Here is a 23751-nt window from a genome sequence, read left to right on the forward strand (position 1 = left end):
ACTGAGTAATTAGCCTCTGGAAACTTGGCTTTGAAGTCCAGTCCAAAGAATTAGAACTCTGTCCTATAGGAAATGAAAACAACTGGTACCTTAGTTGAGTGAGGGATTGGTGGAGTAGGTCTGTGTTCTTGTCAAGGAAATTTTTCCAGTGATTTGCTAACCATTCCCTTAAAGGAGTTTTAGTGCATGTTTGAAACACAGACCCATCAGCATTGTTTGGGAATGGGAGGGGTACAGTATTTATTTAACCATTGTCCTATCGTTTGATACTTAGGTGGTTTATATAATTTTTCACTATTATAAATACATTGCTGCCTAGAATGTCCACATTCCTAAGCCTAATTTTAATCAGCACTGTTCCCAAGCTAAGCTTTGTAAACTAAAGAGTGAAAAACTTCATTTCTTTGTTAATGAATAAAGATCCTTCCCACCAAACTAATTTTTTTAAGAGAAACACAAATACAGTGACCATTGAAAACATATGTCCACTGGTCACACTTGAGTGAAAACTTGAAAAATGCTGGTTTAGATAAGGCAGTAACGAATGGTAAGAACGCAAACTTGGAAATTAAGGAGCTGGTTTCTTGTCTAGGGGATTGGAGTAGATGGTTTCCAAGGACCCCTTCAATTCTATGATTAAAGGGTGGGAATGAGACTGAAATTTGAGACCTTTTAGAGGACCATTTCACTTGACCATATGAGAGTAATTAAGAACTTTATAAACTACAGCGTGGAAGAATTGGCAGGGAAAGGGCAGATAAGCAGGTAGTCTCTAAGGACACGTGGTGACTGGATGTCAGGGAAGAGGAAAAAGGATTTGGAATAACTTCAGAGTGGTTTATTCTGGACGACTGGGAGAATGATGAATGAATTGGCAGAGATAGGAAATGTCGAAAAAGATGTACTGATCTTGGGAAAAGGTATTTTATTTGATAGTTGACTATGGTTTTTATTATGTGCTGCTGTTTAAGAACATTGTGGACCCATTTTTAAACCAATTAATTAGACATCAGATAAACAAAAGTAACTGCCACAAGTGGGAAAAAAAGAGCAGAAGAATCTTCTCATCTCACTATATGGTCATCCTGCAACACAGTGCCTTTCATATATTTAGACTTGTAAATGTTAGATTTAATTATTTGCAGAACTGGCGTAAGAGAATTCTAGATTTTAAAATTTAGAAACTTGGGGCACCGAGCTGGTTCAGTCAGTAGAGTGTGATTCTTGATCTTGGGGTCATGAGTTCAAACCCGACGTTGGGTGTAGAGATTACTTTAAAAAAAAAAAAAAGGAGAAGCTTTTTACTGTGAAGTTTCATACATTCAAAAGAATGTATAAAATGCATATCAGTGTAGTTTTACCTCTTTCTGAAATTTATGTAAATAGATTCATTCTCTGGGTGTTCTGTAACTGGCTTGTGTTTATTGTGATTTTGTGATCCATACCCTTTTGATTTTTTATTTCCTTTTTGTAGCTATATTTCATTATGCCAATATATATACTCTAAGTTACCCATGCACAGTTAACGGTCATTTGGGGTTGTTTTGTGTTTTTTTTTTGCTATTAATTTATACAAATTTGATGGATGTGAATGGTATTTTATTATGGATTTAATTTGTATTCCTCTAATTACATACTTTTATATGCTTATTCGCTACTTTTTATGTTTCCTCTTTGAAATTCCTGTTTGTGTTTTTTTATGTTTTTTATGGGGTTATCTTTTTCATTTTCTAGACATTCTTAATGTATGCTGGATACTAATGGCTTTTTGTTTATTTGCATGACAGATATCTTGTCTCAATTTATTGGCCATCTTTTCCTTCTCCCTGGGGGTCCTTTCATGAAAAAAAGATTCTTAATTTCAATATCAAAATCATCATTTTTTACTTTTATATTTTGCATGGTTATTTAGGAAATCCTCCTCTGCCTCAAGGTTAGCATAAAGATGTTGCCCCATATATTGTCACATTAAAAGTTCTGTAGTTTTGCCTTTCATGGTGATTTTTTATCCTATTGCTCCAAGATGGGGTTTCACTGTTGGGATTTTTTTTGTTTTAAATGGAAGACAGTTGTCCCAGCATCGCTATGGAATGTCAGTCTTCTCCCAATCTACAATGTCCATTTTGTTCCAAGTCAAGCTTCCACAGATTTGTTTCTGGGTTTTCTAATTTGTTTCCAGGTTCTATTTGTTCATACTTGCACTAGTATAGATAACACTGCCTAGAGAAATCACAGCATCTGATGGGGCAAGTCTCTTCATGAATGTCTTGGCTGGTTTGGGCTGTTGCTCTGTGCGTAGATTTGAGAGTAATTAACATCCATACAGTAGTCCATCTTCCTATTGAGAACATGGTATACCCTCCATTGTAGCAGCTTCCTCTTTAATGCCTTGTGATACTTGGTTTTCTTCCATAAAGGACTTACATAACTTGCCTGAGATTTAGTCCTGTTGCTTTTAATGTTGATGTTACTGTAAATGAGAACTTTTAAACTTTTTTATGATCTTTGTATAGAAATGCAGATGACTTTATATATTTTGTAACCAGTGTTTGCTAAATACTCTTAAGTTTCTACATATATAACATTTGTAAATAATTTTTCTTTTTCGACCTATACTTTTTATATTTTTTTATCAGATTGTCGGCAAATCAAAACTCGATAGGTGTATAATCACTTATGAATGTTCTATGTTATGAATGTTCCTTCCACATCTGTAGATATTTAATTTTTTCCATAAATTTAATAATTAATACTATAATGATAATTTTTTTTAATTAACAAAAAATTCCTGGAATAAGCTCACCTTCTGTATTGATTACAGACCTTCTTACACATTGCAGGTGCTCAGTATTTTAGGGACTGGAAGATCTGTGTTACTGAATGAGCTTACCTGAAGATTCTTCTCTGAAACTGTCCTTGTCTGGTCTTGCTGTTGAGGTTATGCTCACCTAATAAAACGAATGAGGAAGTGTCCTCCCTGTTTTTCTATACCCTAGAATAGTTTAAAATCAGAATTATGTTTCTCTTGATTGTTTGGTTGGCTTTACCAAGTCATGTGGGCCTGGTATTTTCATTGTGAAAAATTATTAATAACTGACTAAATTTTCTTGGTGGTCTGTGCTTATTAGATTTTCTATCTCTTCCTGAGTCTGTTTTGGTAAGTTGACTTTTCCTAGGAGTTTATTCATTTCATGTAAGTTTTTAAATTTATTGCCATAGAATTTTCATAATGTTCAACTCTCTAATCTCTGTAGCATTTCTGCTTAGGCCCCATTTTTTCATTTCCAGTATTGTTTTGTCTTTTAGTTTTGCCATAGTTTATGTTTTCATATTTTATTAGTCTTAATGAGTCTTTTCAAAGAACCGTTTTTTAACATTGCCTGTCATTTCTGTTATTTGATTCCTGATTTCATTAATTTTGTTCTTATGATTTTCTTCTTTCTTTAGATACTAATTTCTTATCATTTTAAAAGGGGTTGACACAACTTGACTTTATTGAACTTAATAGTTTATTTTTGGAGCATTTAAGTATCACCTTATTACCTCTTGGAACATTTTAACGTTTATATTTGACTTATTAATGAATTAGCAATACATTATTTTTCTAAATGCCTTTGATGATCTTGAACATAAAAAAACAACTTTTAAAAAGCATAGTATATCCATATGCATTTTATCAGAAATCCCTAAATCAAAGAAATGTAACCCATTTAGGCACGCGGAATAAAAGATGCTACAGAAATCATCTTTGAGATGTCAAAAGACGAAAGAAAAGATTTCTACAGGACTATAGCATGGGGTCTGAACCGGCCTTTGTTTGCAGTTTATAGAAGAGTGCTTCGCATGTATGATGACAGAAACCATGTGGGAAAGTATGAAAACTTGTAATGCTGCATGTTTTCATGTAATTAGGGGAAATATTTAAGGAGCTATCACTTTTTAACATATAGTTTTGATCAGAATTTTAATTGGAGACAGCTATGAATTACTGTTTGTTGTGTTAATATTTTTTTTCTCCAGGTCCATGTTGTAAATATGGAAATCTCATTATAACAAGGTCTCTTAGAAGTTAGAATCTCAGTCACCTTATATATGTCAGATTTTAGACGTAGCTGTCTTCATACATCAAAGTCTGCTTTATTATAAAGTAACAAATATTATAGTGGGTAAAGATTTAGGAAGTGTGAAAAAAAACCCTCTAAATTCATTGGTAACGTTGTTCGTATTCATTTTTTTTAATATAGTATAGCATTTCCTAGGTTAGTGATAATAAAGTGAAATAAAACCAGAGTGGAAAATAAATAAATTTCTGAATACATTGCCTGGCTTGCTGTTACAGGTAGCATTTATGGGAAGGCATCATTTTTTTTCAATGCAGTGATTCTATGGTGTTACTGACATACTTTAAATTTCTCTTTGGGAATTTTAGGTAGTCATAGTATGGCTTATTAGGTAACTGCTTTTAAAAGGAGCATTGCATTGGCTGTATTGAGTACTTTCCCTCTAAAGAAAAAGAGCCTTTACATTGGAGCGAGAGTATGGCAGATGTCCGTGCATGGGTAGGGGAGATGAAGAGAAGTTTTTAAAAATTTTTTGGTGCCTTCTGAGAATTTACCATAGATTTGCATTTTGGCTCTGGTTTACAATGTCATGCATAAGTCTTTCAGAATAGCTACGGTACAGAGGGTCTGAAACCAGTTTTGAAATAAAGGAAGACTTAAAGCAGAATAGGAGCAAATATCTTTTAAATGTTGAATTTTCCTAGAGAAAAATGTACATTACTCACTTTTATTATACCTAAAAATATTTACAAAAAAGAAAATAGAAGCATCAGTTTTAATTTTTAGTAATTCACTTTGAAATTGATTACTTTAAAAATATTATCAGTATGCTAAGTGACTTAATATTTGGCTCCCTAAGTGAAATTCTGATTTTTTATTAAGGTTTTTTAGCATTCTTTAATTGATCTTCTTAAAAATTTCTTTAAATTTCTAGATATACACCTGAAGAAATTGAAAAGCTCAAGGAGTAAGTTTAAAAATTTTTTTCTTTTCCTGAATTCTGATAGTTGGATTTTAACTTTTTTAATATCTTTGTTTTTTAAACTTTTACTTTGAAAATGTCAAGAGATTTTTAGTAGACTGGTATAATTTAATCCTGCTATTAAGCATGATTGACCATAAAAAGAACTTTTTAGATCCATACGTGCACGGAGTAGCCATGCCCATAAATTTCTTCTCCTGTAGTGAGTTGCTGAATGAAATGTGTCCTCAGACCACTAATCAGGGTTACAGAAAAGATCAGATGGCCATTCTTGGTGGCCTGAAGACTAAATACCAGGAATTTACATACCAGGATCAAAAACACAGGGTTGTGCTACATGCTTAGTTTAGAATGGTGACTTAACAAATGTTTCACTTAATGTCTGGGTGGACTCTATGAAGGCTGTTTCGCAGGAAAAATAATTTTGCTTTGTTGAGTAGGGCCATAAAGTATGGGTTAATGAATTGTATGGATCGTGGAAAAAATTGAAGGTTGATCCTCTTTATGATGATAGCAGCTTGGGAAACTTTTTCAGTTGTCTGAGAAGAGCTTGTTAGGAGTACTCCAAAGGGAACAATCTGGGGATGCCTGGGAGATTGTGTCAGTAACCTGAGGGGAAATTTGGTCTTTTTTGAACACATATCCAAGTTACTTATTTCTTCTCTGACCCAGGAAAAAGGCAATTGCTGCCTGTTTTTTTTTCACCCACAGACAACTGTGGACCCCAAAAAAAGGCCACACTTTCAAACTTTGGCTCTCAAAGTATTGCTGCCCACAACTTCCAAACCAGTCAAATGGGAAGAAGAAGAATGAAGAATAAATGATGAAATTAAAAGGGAGAAAACAGTTGAACCCAATGCTGATTGGCAGACTCTTGTTTTAGGCTCCGGATAAAGCATGGCAATGACTGGGCAACAATAGGGGCGGCGCTAGGAAGAAGCGCGTCTTCCGTCAAAGATCGGTGCCGACTGATGAAGGATACTTGCAACACAGGTACTGTGAGCACTGCCGCTGGGCTGCTCTTGTCTCCATTGGAGCTTCCCGCCCCTTCACATACTGCTTTCACTTCTCTTCTGGAAAGAAATTTGTCATTCACTTGAGTTCACATTTTATTTTTTAGTCTTCCTTTTTCTTCATGGTAGGCCCAAGTGATCCTTCATTTTTCTCGTTTTGTGTGAGGTGACATTTTTTGCAGGGATACATTTCCTCAGTTTCAGAGTTTCTAGCTGTAGCATGTTCAATTTTGTAGCAATTCAGAACTGCTCCAGTTGGGAAAGTATTTATTATTAAGGCTTAAAAGAGGAAGTAGTTTTAATTTAAGCCCATCTAACTGTTGAGCTTTTGTTAATAACAGCTTATCAACTCATGTTTATAAAAAGCTTTAGTTCAGGCAGGTCCACACTTAAGTTATCTTTCGATGCTGTGGCTCTGTTTTCCTTATTTCAAACAAGTAAGTATATTTTTCCATAGAAACAACTTGTCATTAGTGTTTCAGTCTCTAGTCCAGACCACAAATGCCTATTTAACTCTTAATGTATACAAACTCATTGATGATACTGTTAAAGCTTACCTATGTGACTAACAACAATATTGGGGCTCGGGCACTAGCTCTCACATAAATCCTTTCTGAGCCTCAGTTTCCTCTAAAATGAAGAGGTTAGAACAGGTGATCTCATAGTTCCCTTTTAGCCCTAAAATTTTCTGAAGGAGCCACAGTCTGTGCTCAGTCTTTCAATAAGAAAAATAGTTCTCAAGGTAAGCTTAAGCTTCTAAGGTTATATATTTTGTTTTCACCTCCTTACCCTGCCAAAGTGGAATCAGGAATGTTTCCTACCTAACCATTCATTCCACCAGCACTATGACCTGTAAGACATGGAGAACATAAATTCCACCAACTCTGTCATTCTGTGGTTAATGACAGCTTAACGAATGAAGCAGGAATAGGAGCTCTGGATTTAGGATGGGACCCCAGAGTTTTATGTAAAATTCTGTGAGTACAGAACCACTTTTCTTGCCATGATAAAGTAGGAGAGCAGGACTTTGTCTTGAATATATGGTATCCAGAACTGTGCCTAGCACATAATAGATGTCCAGTAAATATTTGTTGAATGAATGAATCCCTGATGCAAGCACACAGCTCTTTTGAAATTTCTTGGACATATTTAGCTACTAGTAACAAAATGGAAACAAGTGGAAGGAGTAAAAAAAAAACAAACAAACCTTCTTTTCCTGTTTTTCTGCTCAAGTTCCGTAAGGAAAGACCAAGAGGATCATTTGGTGTCATTACTGGTCTAGGCTTCAGGAAAACCTGGAGTAAAATCCTGTGTGAATATTAGTCTCAGACTTCTGTTATATCACAGTATCTTGGAGTTGGGATGGGAGGGAAAGGAGATGGTATAAACCTAGTTTCCATTTTTACTACAGTGGGTCAGAGCTCATAGGAGTTACCGCACATGTCTCTCATCATTCATTCCTCTAATGAAGGATCTCTCTCGAGCTTACTCTACTTCTGCAGAGATGGAATTCTAGGCAAGACTAAGGAAAAATTGTGATTGTGAGTTTGTGTCCATCTTGCCTCCATGAAGCTCTTCCCACTTAGGATTAGTGCAACTTGACAGTATATAATCCTTTCTAGGTATGTATTGGGTAGTTTTTCATTCCTTAAGGAGTCAGCCAGTGTTTTCTGTTAGGGTTCTGTATTTTCTTTTGTGTCAAGAACCTTACTGGGCTAGTGAAAAGCAACCATGTTAGTGGATAGTTTCCCGCTCCAGGGTCGTTCAGTAATAATTTTTGGTGCTACTGTGTACTTCCATCAGTCCTTGGAAATACAGGGCTGAATCCGATTTGCCGGAAAAAAAAAAAAAAAGGTAGCAGTAGTAGTCTAGATGATTTCCTTCTTTCAGGGAAGTGGACGGAAGAAGAGGAAAAGAGACTTGCAGAGGTGGTTCATGAATTGACAAGCACTGAGCCAGGTGACATAGTGACACAGGGCGTGTCATGGGCAGCCGTGGCAGAGCGAGTGGGTACCCGCTCAGAAAAGCAGTGTCGTTCTAAATGGCTCAACTACCTGAACTGGAAACAGAGTGGAGGTACTGAATGGACCAAGGAAGATGAAATCAATCTCATCCTCAGGTTTGTGTCCTAAGTCCTTTAAAGACAAAAGCCGCTTAATCGCTGTAGGTGACTTGATTGTATTTCCTCTTTTGGTTTCCTTAGATGCCTAATGTCTGAAAGCATCCCTTCCATAGAGAAGACATCCATGCAGGATCTTCCAGATCCTATGGATTTCATATTGAGCTTTTGTTTTGTTTTGTTTTGTGTTTGTTCCTTTTTAGTGGATATAGGGCTCGTGCAAAGTAGCAGATTGCAGGCGTGGAGACTGAAGTCCTCTCTCTGTCCACAGAACAGGTACAGCCCAGGCAGCCAGCGGTACTGCGGCTCGCCACCCACCACCGTGCTTCAGTGCTGGCAGAGGGGCACCGTGTGGAGGGGAAGAGGGCTGCTCAGTCTCCATGCCCTTCAATCTCGGGCTGCTGTGCTGAGCTCACCAAGAAGGGGGCCCAGTCTGCAGTTACCCCACACCTTCACGCTGGACCCAGTCAGACACATCCATTTCATAGATACCCGGAAATAGCTTTAAGATAATAATCCTGAGCTGTTTTTTTTTAAGTTAGTCAGTTTAACCATTAAGACTCAGTGACTCAAGTGGGCAAAAATACCAGCAAAAAAATGTTTGAGACCCTGAAGTAATAAAAGCTACTCCGTCCTGCAAATCAAAATCATCATGACAGTTGAAGCTAGAAAACAAATGGACCATTAATACCTAAAATTTAGTGGTACTATTAATGTTGGTGGGTTTTGTTTTTAAAACACTTTTTTTCAACTAGTCAGCTGCAAAGAGCTCATTTCTAAACATTTTTATTATATAGAAATGGAAAAGTTCAGATCTAGGAAATAACTTGCTATGACATGCTGTAAAACATTGCAAAACACCATACAACTAACCCTGTTCTTACCCTGTTTCTAACCCTTAGCTACTCCCTTGCCTTTACAGTGCTTCCATCTACTTCAGACCATTTTTGGCCTGGCCCATTGCTTATACCATTAATGAAAGGCTATTGCTAGTGCTAGGTCATATAGCTCTTAGCTCTGGGAGCAGTTCTGCACCTTGGAATCCTTTCCCATGCAATGAACAGTAGCATCTCCGTGACAGAAGCTGCTGTCCCCTTTATCGCCAGTGCCATCATGTGTAGAAGTTAACATCTAACAGATGTTTGTTTTGTAACCTGTAGGATAGCAGAGCTTGATGTCGCGGATGAAAATGACATCAACTGGGATCTGTTAGCGGAGGGATGGAGCAGTGTCCGTTCACCACAATGGCTTCGAAGTAAATGGTGGACCATCAAAAGGCAAATTGCAAATCATAAGGATGTTTCGTTCCCTGGTAATGTATTATTTGCTTCTTAAGTCCTTCCCTTGTCTTATTCATATTTACTCCTCAGGACCTACTTAGAGGTCAGAAGTTCTTTGCCTCAGCTAAAGAGATACGAATCTCAGTAGATCTTCCCTTAAACATCTCCTCTATTTCTTTGGGTAACTGTCTTTTCTTCCTTGAGAAGAGTTGATGTGATGTGTAATTCTCAAAGCACCTAAGATGAAAATATACACATTTACATACATTCTCACTGTGAAGAAAACGATTTTACATCTTGTGCACAAAAATGTATTTCTGAAAACTGAGGTTTAAATCAACTTTTATGTGTTGAATAATTTCACCTGTCTTAACTGGGCTTGTCATATAGAGATTTTCTTGGTGGTTTTATAGTATAAAGACTACAAACTTATAATTCACTTATTATGTAAATCTAGGGATCTTAAGTTGGGTTTGCTGAAGAGTGAGGCACAGCATGTTTGTCCTTTCCCTGCCTGCTTTGCACTTAGGTGCGAAACTAAGTTGTACAGTCCGTTTAATTAAGGCATTCAGATTCATTCTCCTTAGTATAGTGCTCCAACTTCCATTTTTCCAAAGGAAAAATAAATGAAGAACTTTGGCTTGATGAAAATAAGCTTTTTAAAAAATCAAGTACATAGTTACACATTTATAAACCTAATGTTAAAACCGGAAGAGTGAATGTATACTAATATGACATGAACTCACCCAGATGGCAGTTATCACCTAAGAGGATTGATAGTTTATCAGGACTGGTGAAGGGGAGAGTCTAGATTTGACTTTCCTGCACAAGAATTCAAGGTGGTTGCATATTACTGTTTGGAAAAGATGAGCTACTACTCTGGAGTTGTGAGTTAAACTCGCAGCCAGCTGATGATGCCTTTGCCGTGGCTAAAACAGTCACATGTCCTCGAGTACTTGGTGTGGTGTGTGTGGCGGGAGAGATACACTATTCACTGAGAAAGGGAAATAAGCTACTTTGCATTAACAATATTCTTCCCAAATAATAAGAATTTTATCCTGAAGCCCTAGGACATAGCAAAGGTCTTATTTTCATGGTCCTCACAACGGCTATTTTTTTAATGCATCTTAGGTGGCAAGAATAACATTATGTTAAGAATTTTTTTAATTTCTTGTGATAATGTTTCCAAAAATTTCCAGACAGGTTGTGGCTTTAAAAAATTTTTATTGTTATTTTGCTGAGATCTCACATGCAGCGTACAATTATTTATTCCAAATACTTTCCCTCCTTACCCCCACCTCCCTTGCTGCTTAGATGGTGGTCTGTCGGAGAATCAATGTTCTTTTTGTCTACCCATCTCCCTTCAGTCTTAATAAAAGGTCTTAAACAGTTACATGAGAATCAAAAAAACAACCCAACGCTTTTGGAGAATAAATCGGGATCTGGAGTTCCAAACAGTAATTCCAATTCCAGTGTACCGCATGTTCAGATCAGAGTCGCCCGCTTGGAAGACAATACAGCCATCTCTCCAAGCCCCATGACGGCCTTGCAGATTCCAGTCCAGATCACCCATGTCTGTAAGTGCTTACTGGAGACTCCTTGCTGTTGGACCTGTATGATTTGGTCATGGCTCTAACACCTTTCATTCCTCCAAAATGCTGACAGAAATTTGTGCAAGTTGACAAAGGCAGTTTAAGGCATTTCATGTTCATTAGCTCAATTAATATTTGCACAAAAGATGAGTGTGTGACAGGAAGAACTTGCCAGCCATTTAAACCACTTTAAATCATCTTACGTTTAGAGGTTACAAGGAATTAATGATTAACAGACTACTACCTAAAATACAGTCAGTTGAGCAAGGAAATAGAGTTCATGAGGTGGCACATCATTTTGGTGATTCACCGGACACACACAAATTGGGGGTGGATTTGAAGTCATGTGTAGAAGAAATGGGTTTGATGAGATTCAGGCTTTTCTTCAGGAAGTAAAGAGCCAGTTTCCTGTGGGAACTATTTTGTTTACCCTTTTTTTCCTTAGCCTCTGATATATTTTTTGTTTAATGAGATTATGAGAACCCAACAATTGTTATAGGGAGAGGAAATTTATTTCCTGAAATCTAAGCCAAGTTGATAGTTCTACCTTTTCTTTCGTGATAGAGTAGCAGAAAAGGAATGAGAAGAAAATTCTCAGAACCAGATGATTCACTTTTTTCTCATTTCTTTTGTCTACCTAAATGCTATGTCTATGGAAAGATCATTGCCAAGAGTATACCAATTGGTGCATGTTATCCTCAACCAGAGGATTATTGGCATTTTGAGTGAGATAATTCATTGTTGGCAGGGCTGTCCTGCATGTCGCAGGATGCTCAGTGTCCCTTGACTCACCCACAAAATGCCAGTAGTATTTCCTAGTCATTATGGCAAATAAAAACACCCTACAGATTCTTCAACGTACAATATGACACCATTTTGAGAATCACTGGGCTGTGTATTGGTAGGGTGACACTATATCCATCCAGTGACTCAGAGTTACCTTGGAGACCTGTAAACTAATCATTGCCGATCTTAATATTCTAAGTTTGGTTATTTGCTTTAGCTTTCTACCATTGTAATAAAGCATGAAGAATTCTTCTTTAGCCCTTTGCTTATTTAACTTTATCGCCTGAAGAATTGTGAAGCAACTGCAATTATCGGTCCACCATAAATATGAGAACTACTGTTAGTTATAGATTATGCACAGAGATTGTTAGAACTTTCCTTGGCTGTTGGGGTGACTATACTTATTGGGAATGTAGACATTTTAGAATTGGTACCCTAATATTCACAGGATGGCTTTTTTTTTTTTAAATATGTAGAATAATTTTATTTCTTCCAGCAAGAAGTATCAGTAAGAGTTTTATACCATATCGGTTATTCTTTGCATTCAGGCTAAAATCTCCTGGCTGTTTCTTCCTTTATGTTAGGAGTCAGGGACTAGCAAATTTTAGAGCCAGAATAGTAAATATAAACATGCTAGACTTTGCAGCCTACATAGGTCTTTGTGGAATTTTCTGGTTTTTAAACAACCCTTTAAAAATGTAAAAACCAAAATAATTAAATAAATATGTAAAAACCATTCTTAGTCTTGCACCACATTTATCTCTGCCCATAGTTCGCTTACCCATGACGAAGGTTATTTCTCTGGAATCACTTTAAATTAGTCTAGGTATGATCTTAAGATTCCATCAAACAGAGAAGTAGTAACGTGAATCAAGTACATTTCTCTTGAAAGGTGTCTCATTTCCTTTCCAACTGATTAGTATTTTAGTCGGAATAAACATTACACATTACAAGATGATTCCAAATCATTTTTCGCATGGATTTATCTACAGGTGCAATTGAAAGCACCAAAAGATCACATTTCATCTAGTCTTAATTTCTTATAACCTTGATCAGGTATAACCAACACTGCTCAAGTCTAAAGCCTCAACTGACACACCTATAAAGAGATTATATACTGTGTGATCTCTAAAGCGCTGTTCAGTCTCCCAGATGTGTTCTTCTGAAATAACACTATCTTTTTTGTTTGTTTGAAGATTTAAGAGAGAGCACAAACGGGGGGTGGGGGGCGCAGCGGGCAGACTCCCCACTGAGCAGGGAGCCCGACATGGGACTCCATCCCAGAACCCTGGGATCATGGCCTAAGCTGAAGGCAGACACTTAACCGACTGAGCCACGTAGGGGCCCCTGAAATAATACTATCTTATATTTCATGTTTGTGGTTCCTCCCAACAACTACATGAGGTAGGCAGGACAGATAAAGTCTCAGAACATAAGTAGGTTCAATGCAAGCTATTTGCTCAGGTTTACATTGCTCGGGAGTAATGCTGCTAGAACTGAAGCCTGGTGTTTGGGGACTACTGTTCCAGGAATCTATACTGCTTATCAGAATACCCAGGCAAATTTTTTACCAAGTTCCTATTTACTTGTAAGTTAGCCTTGGTGTATCCTCTTACTTCTAATACTAGAAATATTTTGTGTTCTATACCAGGGGTTAGCAGATATTGTCTCTATAACAGCTAGTCAACTCTGCCCTTGTAGTGCAAAAGCAACTGTGGAAAATAAACAGGTATGGCCCGTGTTCCTATAATACTTTTTACAAAAACTGGTAGTGGGCTGGATTTGGATATGAGCCATGGTTTGCCAACCCCATATCTGTGCCATCCCAGGTAAATCCATTAGATTCCTTCTCTTGTAAGAAATTTAAATGACTTCAGGTTTCCAGGCAAATTATTCACTATGAGACTACGTATTTTATTTACTGTTGTCCTTGTTCCTACCATAGCTTCAACAGAGTCCCCTGCTGCTACTGTTGACTCGGAAACAATAACACTAAACAGTGGAACACTACAGGCATTTGAGATTCTTCCAGTGAGTAACACTTCACAAAATAGAAATTGGTCATTTTATGCATAAGAAAAATCACTAATTTTAGCACTGTTATTGTACGAACAGATGAAATAAAAACATGATTGGCATCAAGTGCAACTATGTCCATGTTTTTGAGGCCAGATGGTTAAACGAAGACAAATCAGACTTCCACTTTTTCTTCATCTGTAGAGGTTTAAACCAATAATGTGCTCTTTTTACATATGGAAGTGACAGGGCTTAATGAGGAGGGTGCATACTATTGATTTGTGTTGAGTCATAAACAAATACCATAAATAACCAAAAAGCTTATTGTACTGGCCCTTGGGGATACAGAATTTAAAAGTCCCCATCCTAAATGGTGTAGCCACTTTACAAAAGAATGTTGCAGTTCCTAAAAAGGTGAAACAGTATAGTTAACACCTGAGCCACCAATTCTAATCCAAGGTATACCTAAGAGAAATGAAAAACGTGTTTGCATGAACTTGTACATGTATGTTCTATTCCTAATAACCAAAAAGTGGAAACCCAAGTGTCTATCCACTGACAAATGGGTAAGTAAAATGTGCTGTCGCCATCCAGTTATTCAGCAGCAAAAAAGAATAAAGTGCTAATACATGCTCCAAGGGTGAGCCTTGACAATGTTATGCTAAGTGAAACTAGGCACAAAATACCATATAGTATTTGATTCCCATTTATTTGAAATGTCTAAAACAGGCAAATCTACAGAGACAAGAAGATTAATGGTTGCCTATGCTAAGAGGTTTTGGGGAGCTAAGGGTCAGGATTGCTAATTTGAATGGGGTTTCTTTTGGGTGTCGTAGAATAACTTTTTAAGTCCCCATTCTTGTCCTGTTTCCTAAAATAGGTAATATCCAGAATTAGCTCATTTTTCAGGAGGAAAATATAAAGTAGGTTTTATTTAAATTATGTCAAGGTTTATTTGCTGTGACAAACATAGGGCTATTAGTGCAAAAGTTTATCCTCTGCACAGTCAGATCTCATGAGGATAGCCAACATGGCTAAAGGTTCTCTAACAACTTTGGAACCTCTACTAGCAATTTACTTAACCTGAGCTTCCACTTCCTAATCTTGTCGTCTCCAAAATAGGGATGTGTAATATAACCCTTTGTCACAGGTTGAAAACTTTTGCCAGCTCCCCTCTTCCCCCTGGCCAAATAATATATATACATATATCTAGAGACTTCTGTCCTGATTTATTAATGAAGGATGATAGTGCCTCAGCTTCAAAAAAGTGTGAACATTACAGAAACTTACATGTATATAATACATGAAGTATTTATTGTCTGACCACATCTAATTTACTGAAGGTTGTGTTTGTAAATGATCAGCTTTAACTTTTACGGGAGGGAGGAAAGAAATTGAGTCCTGTGTGCCAGGCACCATTTTGTAATAATTTGTAATGCCCACAACCCCACCCCTAAGGTAGTTGTTATGCCTGCTTTAGCAATAAAGAAACTTAGTTTCATTGAGCTGGTACCAGGAGAGCGGTTTTGACTTCAGTACACAAGACCATAGGCTCTAGGACTTCAGCACCACCCTCTAAGTGCAAATACTTTCCCTTTGGGAGAGTAGGATAAACCGAACTCAAATTATCATCTATAGAAGCTTGTGGCTGTGAAAGGCTTATTGGTGTTGAACAGTTTTGTTACAGTTCTGTGAAACATATCAAGATAAACTTATCATCAGTTAACCAGCTTTTCAAACAGTTACATTCTTTTTCATTCTGAACACTAATTACTATGTCTGTCCATTTCTCCTGAGTATAAAAAATACTTCCTAAAATTACACTATGAAAAACTGCTCAAGTAAACTCTGCTGTAGTACCTTTTCAAAAATGTGAAACTTTTAAAAATTGGGGGGAGTACCAGTTCTTCATGTTCTAGAGAGACAGTAAAGGAAGACTGTGTGCAGGTTACTGCATTGGACACACTGGCTGATGCTACCATGTCTTGGTGCTTAGAAATAAATGGGTAAGACCAGACCGTAGAAATACACGGGAGGGAAGAGCAGGATCAAGGTCTGGCCGTGCCTCTCTGTTAAACCGCCAAGACAAGGGTAAGGACGTAGGACAAGTCACTATTATACCCTTCATTTTGCTACTTGAGGGCACCTTCAGGATTGGGAAGTATGTTTGTGGCTAGTCAATTAAAGACTCCATTTTGGATATAAAGCTAGACTTAATAAGTAAGCTTATTTATTCAGTCTGCTGTACCTGTGTGGATCTTAATTTTTTTTCCTTTAGTCTTTCCATTTACAGCCCACTGGCACTCCAGGCACCTACCTACTTCAAACAAGCTCAAGCCAAGGCCTTCCCCTCACTCTGACGGCTAGTCCAACAGTAACCCTGACTGCTGCTGCTCCTGCTTCTCCTGAACAGATCATTGTCCACGCTTTATCCGTATGTTACATCAATTCCTTGATTGTTCTAGTTTCTGTAGAGAAGACTGGCTGATAAGTGTCACCAGCTTTTTGTTTTTAATACTAGGAAAGAACCCATGTGCTTTCAGTAACAACAGGTCATGGGGAAAATTGATTATTTACTCTAAGTATTTGAGTACCTGTTAGGGACCAGGATTAATTGATACAAAGTTTAAGAGCCAAAACTAATGTAGTGCAGTTATTTAAACAATTTTCCCTACTGCTGTTGTCTCAGGAACATGGTTTTACACCATTACTCTGCCTTCACTGGGGTATAACCCTTATCCCATGTGTCTCCTGACGTGAGATGGAATGATGGGGCTGGGGGAAGTCCTAGAAAAACAGTGGTAAGAACACTGCAGTTCCAGAGGGGGGAAGAGTGGGGAGGGGACAGTAGGGTACCACCTGTAAATGGTATTTGTCACCTATAACTGAAGTCTCATAGGGACTTTCGCATTTTGCTATTGATCGTTTTCTTTAACATTTTATAGCCAGAACATTTGTTGAACACAAGTGACAACGTCACAGTGCAGTGTCACACACCAAGAGTCATCATTCAGACTGTTGCCACAGAGGACATCACTTCTTCCATATCCCAAGCAGAACTGACAGTAGATAGTGATATTCACTCATCTGATTTTCCTGAGCCTCCAGATGCCCTAGAAGCAGACACTTTCCCAGATGAAATTCATCAGCCTAAGATAACTGTAGAGCCGTCATTTAATGATGCTCACGTATCCAAATTCAGTGACCAAAATAGCACAGAACTGATGAATAGTGTTATGGTCAGAACAGAAGAAATCTCTGACACCGACCTTAAACAAGAGGAGGAGGAGTCATCTCCTTTAGCCCGTGCTTATGTTACTGAGGTAAGTAGCAAATACGGGAACAGCCTCTGGGTTCTTGCCTTGAGCCTTGGAACCTTCAGTTTGGAAAAAGCCTAGCAATAATACGGCGGGGGCTGGGGCGTGTCTTCCACTAACTTCCTTTTCTCTGGACACAAAAATCAAATGCAAACCATACCTGTGACCTCACTAGTATGAGACAGCAGTGTTGCTCAGCCTTAGCACCAAAACTATTGAGAATTGTTTGTTGGGACCGATGGAACCGTTTCCAGGAGAGTGGTGAGTAGTAGGTCTTTGTGGTACAGCTTAGCACCTTACCCCCGGTGTAACAGCATTATTTCTGCTACGTTCAGGGGACGTATAACTGAACCACTTGTTTTAAATTCTGTTTTGCCCATCTTCAAGGCTTTAATTTTCTTTATAAATATGAAGTCCTTTTAAACCTAAATGTGTTTGGGATCTTAAGGAAAACTAAGAAATAGGAGTCAGAATGTCTTTTTTTTTTTTTAATTGCTACTGTTTAGGATCTAGAGTCTCCTACCATAGAAGAACACGTTGATCAAACCACCATTGATGATGAAACCATACTTATCGTTCCTTCACCACATGGCTTTATCCAGGCATCTGATGTTATAGATACTGAATCTGTCCTGCCTTTGACAACACTAACAGGTACTGTGACACAACTCCATCATGTGCCTGATAAATCTTAAGGGGAACATGAGGCTACCTGATCCAACAATATTTAGTCATCTTGTTAGATTTTGCACTTACTATACCTTCTTGGCATGGATTATAGTACATACACGTAAACTTATTAACACTTAACTCATTACAGATCCCATACTCCAACATCATCGAGAAGAATCAAATATCATTGGATCATCTTTGGGCAGTCCTGTTTCAGAAGACTCAAAGGATGTTGAGGATTTGGTCAACTGTCATTAGGTAATTCTTACGAGACAGGTAGCTCAGGCAAAGAAGCCACACTGTTAATTACAACATCAAAGAAATAGGAGCAACTCCCAAGAGGCTTAATTCACCATTCCTTTGGCTTTTAAATAGCTACCGTGCTTAAGCCACATACAGTGTTGCTGCTATGACTTTTTACCTCCTTTAAATATACCATCTGAGGTTTAGTCTTAGGACAGTGTGTAGATGAACCGAGTATGGAGGTCTTAACTGATAGATCCCTGTGATTCGTGTTAATTGTCAGCAGGGAGTTTCATTCACTTCAGCTACTGAGAAAAGTTTACAATCACCAAAGCTTATCTCCTCCTCTGTTTTAAAAGCAGTCATATTCATCTCTAAAGATCAGACATGGCTCTATCCAGTCTCAGATAGGCCTGTTCCTATTTCAGAGACTCCCATCAACGTGGTGTAGCGCTTACCAGTGACGCTCAGAAATGTAAAGTAAAGTATCCTTAGTTTGAAAGGTGACCAGCATCCCATACAGAGACCTAGGAGGGGATTGTGTGGCCACTACTGTTGGTTTACCCATTGCTGGCAGTGGGAGCTGATTGAGGCTGGGTACACGGAGAAGCATTATAAGAACATTCACTACAGGTTTTCTATTACTTTTAAAGGGAATATGGAAGAGAATAGCAACACAGCTCACCAGAAGCTAAGTAGAGTTTTTACCCCTTCAGAACCCACTGTTGTCAGTTTACAAAGTTAGCACTTTGAAGTAAAATTAAACTAAATGGGAAAGGAAGTAAGGTTGCCTACCCTATACTATGACTCTTACATGTTTTGCTGTACAGACTACCGAGGAAATAGTTGAGGAAGGTATCTGCGTCTGCCCTTCACTTCAGTGCATTAGCTGGTGGGGTGCGACATAACTTCTCCCTCTCAGGCAATTTAAAAAAACAAAATTTGCTTCTGTTATGAAAAGAAAGAAATCAAGAGTCATTCCTGTATTAGAGAAGGTGAAGCCAAAATTAGCCTCTAGGGCTTTAATGAACATGACCCCTATAGAAAAGTCACAAAAAAGAAAAAGAAAAAAAAAAACTTGTATAAATTATTTTATTTATTATTGTAATTAGATCTTCACAATCAAAGTTGTCTTTTCACCGTCTGTGTTTTGTTAATGTGAAATTGTAGTTATAAGCAAAAGTTGGTTGCCTAGGGAACAATTGTATATTCAGTTTAACAGAAATAAAAGAATATTTGTCTTAAAATGCAAGATCGTTACATAGCCTTTCGCCATGCACTTACATTATAAAAAAGTTTAATTTCAAAAGTGAAAATTGCTTGTGCCATTTAAGCTTTAAGGGTTGGAATGTTTAAGTGCAATACCACCTTCTTAAAGAAAAAGCAAAGCCATCTAGGATATGTCTCCCCTGCAAGAGGGAATTTTAGATTTACAATTAACATGAAAATCATGTATCAGACTTGTGCGGGAGATTCTTCAGCACAGCTTACCCAGCTCTGACTCAGTCCTAATGTACAGCTTGGAAGAGACCTGGTAAGTGTTTCTCCTTGGCAGCCTCACCTCCCCACATCATGGAAGTACAGGTTCGCACATATACATAACATGATGATAGAAAATAAGATATAGTAAATTAGATTTCTAAATTTCGGTTCTAAGTCTCCTTGTCGATACCAGTAGATCTAAAAGAAGAAGAATTAAATAAGAGTTTAAGTAATAGCCACTGGGCCTGGTATGAAAATTTTTAAATACAACTAATTCTTTTTCACCTGTGATGAATTTCATCCATATATACTTTCCCCCTAAGTGAGACAGTCTTTACATTAGTCTGCATTTCTGAAACTAATGTGGCCAGAATATAATTTTTCTCTTTACAATTCCAGTAGTACCAAATTTCCACATTCAAAATCATACTTATTCCTGCTTTCTCAGCTACCTTTGTTCTGTCCAAACCATTAGTCATCCAATCACTGACAAGCCATCCAAGAATGTATACCTTGTAGGCCTATTTTAAATGTATTTGAGTAAAAGGTACAGCTCCCTTAGGTACTGAAAAGGATGACAACTTTTAAATTCTTAATTACAGAATCAGTAATTGCCAATACATTTTAAATTTTCATACAAAACTAGCCAGTAGTCACTCCTGGCTTTGGGCTGGGAGTGAGAAGCCATCTCTGGTAGCTTTGTTCCAAAGGCTCCAGAAGTAAGTAGATGGGCCAACTCTTCCTCAGATCAAAGGAGTAGCGCAGAATAAATTAATTAGATAAGCGCATTACAATGGCGATTGAGCCCTATGTCAGTCAGAACTATTGCTTTTAAGGGTTTATAGTTTTGGTTCTAACTCTCCTAAAGGGAAATAAAAACAGCCAACTAATGAATGACTAAATCACTGGCAAATATCTAGGTGAGGATCTGTCACCATCTTTGTTTCTTTACATAAAGGAAAAGCATCTTTATGGTAAAACTGTACATTCTTGTGACAAGGATACAGCTGTAGCTTAAGATTTCCCAGGAGGTTCTTGGTGTTAATTACTTTCATTTGGGGAGATAAGCACAGAGATGAAAATAGACTAATTCTGTAATTAGAAATAAATCCAGAAGGCTGTATCTCTTCCCTTTAGAGCAGTAACGGTATTTGCCAGGTCCTGCTGGGCCTGTACGTAGTCCTTGAAGGAAGACGTAGTAGGTAAATTAAACCAAAGCTTTGGCCACCCAAGTCTTAACTCTTCTTCCCCTCCCCACCCCCCCCTTTGTTTTAAGCTTTCAAAGGAACAGTTTCCCTTTAGAATTAACAACTCCTGATTCCAACATCAAAAAATCTGCCAATTTAATACTGAGACTTCTGACATCCTTCGCAAGCAAGGTGGGGATGACTTAACTAGATACACCCTTTCTTACAGACCCAAGGCTGGGAATCTGTCCTAGGCAGGCACTGCAACCTTCAGCCCTCAAGGATACTCAATTTAAATTCTAAATAGTACTCACAAGTATGCAGGCAGTAATACTACTCAAAGAGATGCAGACAGCAAAAAATATATTCAACGGTTTTGGAGGTAGTTGAGGGAAAACAAAAGCACTGATCAGCGTTACCTGTATGAAAAGAAATTGTGTCAGGCCTTGGGGTAATTCCAACACTCCGTTAGACTGGAGTTTTAAGTGTTGTCCTATTATAAAACACTCACATTACAATAGCATCTACCACCAGGTTTGCCTTCTGGAATGTTAATATTTAGTAAAGTATTTGTAATGTTACTTCTTTTAGTACTTCCTTTCTCTATCCTTTTCCTCTATGATCAAAGGAGACAAAACATCATGCTCATAAAACTAGCTAAGCTCAAAATAACCTCTTGACAAAAAGATTAGAAAGCATTTAAACCTCATTCCCAGGATAGGACTCCACCGGGAAAAGTTCTAACCTTTGTTACGTTATTTTGAATATGCCAACAAATTAAAACCAAAACGGTTTTTGCTGAACATTTTGGAAAATACTGAAAAAGGATTCTAATACACTGGAGTTCCATTTCTACCACAGAGAAAGCATTATACTCATTCTTTTTATTAGGAAGTCAATGAAACGTCACTACAATTGTCTTAGATTTAATGAAAGTAGGATACAAAAACGCTATTTTCAGACTGCGGGAGCTGTAGCTTTATTTTACAACAGTAGCACCAAGCTACATTACACAGGATGAAAAATAATGACCAAATAATCTTTTTAAACCAAAGGATAATGAGTTTGCTTTAGGAACAAAATAAACTTGAAGGATTAGCGGAAATGGGGAGTTGTGGGTAGTATACAGGGGCATTGCTGTGCCCCTGACAAGTTACAAATTATTGAAGAAACATGGCAAACTCGGAAAAACTACTTACCTGATGTGTGCCATTTCATACACTCAACTGGGAGGTAAGGGTGGAAATTACGTATTCCTGTTGTCAACTGCAGTTTTGTTCAAGCAGTATTAAAACTGAAAACTAGATTATGACGAGAATACTTCACAGGTTCACGTACTGGCCTCTTTCAAGTATTTTTTCTGAGTGTTAAACTGAACCACAATACTGAGGCTTTCAAAAAACTCTGGCTAAGAGCCTGGGTGAGACACAAAGTAAACATACTTACTAGAATCAGTAAGGATGTTAAGCTGCCAACAACTAAATTGATGATTCGATCCTGAAAGAGAAAAGCGTTTTTGAGCTCTATGATGGACCCACGGCACTTTCAGAAAGGTACAGTTCTAGCCATTGGGGTGATTCAGAATTACGACACTACGGTCCTGCCCCTCTCCGAGCTTTACACATACACAGAACTGCCAGAAAGGCAAAGTGTACTGCGCCACCAGAGTGGAGAGGGGAAGACACGGACGACTAATTAGAGAAGGTTTTCTGAACGGACAGGATGCTTTTACACTATAGTCTTTTGAAGACTGGGAAGGACTTAAGGGGGAAAGGACACTTATAAATATTCCGTGTGCTGCTGGGAACAGTTTTAACAGAAGCAAAGGGACAAAGGCACTGGGATGGCCAGCCCAGGGCCTTGGTGACAAGTATCAGGAACCAGACTGCAGATAATACGCAGTGCCAGGAGTTTGGGCCTACTTGTGTTACAGCTCAGGTGTCCTTGTCTAATGTATTTAACAGAAGATGCTATGGCTGGATGGGATCACACAATGCCAGGGCTGGAGGCAATCTCAGACGGTCTAGGCCAGTGCTTTGCCAACTAAATTAATTAGCAAAAGCCTTTAATAACAAAATAATCCTTAGATTTAATGCAGAGCCTGGGGTCCTATCCACTGAGCCTTCTTGTCATTCCCATCCTTACTCCAACCAATTCCACAGAAAGATTTGGAAAACTTCTCATCTAATTCAATCCTTATTTTTTTTTTTATAGATGAAGATAAATTTAGGTCCAGTGAGTATGGTTAAATTATTTGCCTAAAGGCCTACAGCAAGTGAGAAGCAACAGGATTCCCAAATCAGGGTCACTGGTTAGATAAAGGTTCAGCTGTAGGGACTCAAGTATTTTATATATATAAAACTAACATACTATTAGTAATATGTAATACACGTGTAATATATAGATTTGATTGAGCTTAGAGAACAAGGTCAGGATTAAGAAACTCTAAAGGCCATTGAGAATACCAAGTAGTCCTATTACGGAGAAGTCACAGAAGTCAGTCATCTTAAAGATTGTTTTGGTAGCATCTGAGCAAGGAACAGCAGGATATGGAACATGAGTAGCCAGTATTCAAAAGCTGACAGATAGAAGGGCACAGGAAGGAACAAGCACAGAGCAGCAACTCAACACCCATTTCCGAGCTGTCTACATTTAAAGCTGAGAATCCTAAGTTAAGAGGCAAGCGAAGCTGAGGAAAAGTGAAGGAAAGCCAAGTATTAAATTGGGTGTGTTTGATCTGACCAGGGACAAACCACTCTCTCCAGACCAAGGGCACTGCAATTCACCCTTTATACAGGACAAAGGTAAGGACTCCAGCTACACCCTTAACTAACCTAGAAGGACTCGGAACAGATCTTGTCGCCGCCTCAGCTAGAGAAGCCTGGCCAGCAATACCCAGAGTCTGAAATTACAACCATTTGTGGGGAAAGAGACCCAGGGGCAAAAATCACTGATCACTAGTCACTTATTTCCACACGCAAGACAAATGTGTTTCTCAACC

At 38.0% G+C, this 23751-nt stretch overlaps 2 protein-coding genes across 9 annotated transcripts in view; one reads left to right on the forward strand and one right to left on the reverse strand.

The window, feature by feature from the left end:
* The window catches only part of DMTF1 (cyclin D binding myb like transcription factor 1), a 44265-nt gene extending 24937 nt beyond the window's left edge, over window positions 1–19328 (forward strand). For all 4 annotated transcript variants that reach the window (XM_026504758.4, XM_026504764.4, XM_057304437.1 and 1 more), the window contains 11 exons: window positions 3715–3872; window positions 4996–5028; window positions 5927–6036; window positions 7947–8175; window positions 9336–9487; window positions 10823–11032; window positions 13779–13864; window positions 16128–16283; window positions 16795–17172; window positions 17673–17820; window positions 17987–19328. In XM_026504758.4, coding sequence (XP_026360543.1) covers window positions 3715–3872; window positions 4996–5028; window positions 5927–6036; window positions 7947–8175; window positions 9336–9487; window positions 10823–11032; window positions 13779–13864; window positions 16128–16283; window positions 16795–17172; window positions 17673–17820; window positions 17987–18096 — 1770 coding nt within the window. In that variant the 3' untranslated portion in view covers window positions 18097–19328. The remainder of the gene's footprint in view (window positions 1–3714; window positions 3873–4995; window positions 5029–5926; window positions 6037–7946; window positions 8176–9335; window positions 9488–10822; window positions 11033–13778; window positions 13865–16127; window positions 16284–16794; window positions 17173–17672; window positions 17821–17986) is intronic.
* TMEM243 (transmembrane protein 243) overlaps window positions 10663–23751 on the reverse strand; it is a 28803-nt gene continuing 15714 nt past the window's right edge. For all 5 annotated transcript variants that reach the window (XM_026504794.4, XM_057304439.1, XM_057304440.1 and 2 more), the window contains exons 3-5: window positions 22197–22247; window positions 21065–21169; window positions 10663–19761 (exon numbers count right to left, since the gene is read on the reverse strand). In XM_026504794.4, coding sequence (XP_026360579.1) covers window positions 19639–19761; window positions 21065–21169; window positions 22197–22247 — 279 coding nt within the window. In that variant the 3' untranslated portion in view covers window positions 10663–19638. The remainder of the gene's footprint in view (window positions 19762–21064; window positions 21170–22196; window positions 22248–23751) is intronic.

The sequence above is a fragment of the Ursus arctos genome, unplaced genomic scaffold (assembly GCF_023065955.2).
Source record: "Ursus arctos isolate Adak ecotype North America unplaced genomic scaffold, UrsArc2.0 scaffold_3, whole genome shotgun sequence".
In the NCBI taxonomy this organism is placed as follows: domain Eukaryota; kingdom Metazoa; phylum Chordata; class Mammalia; order Carnivora; family Ursidae; genus Ursus; species Ursus arctos.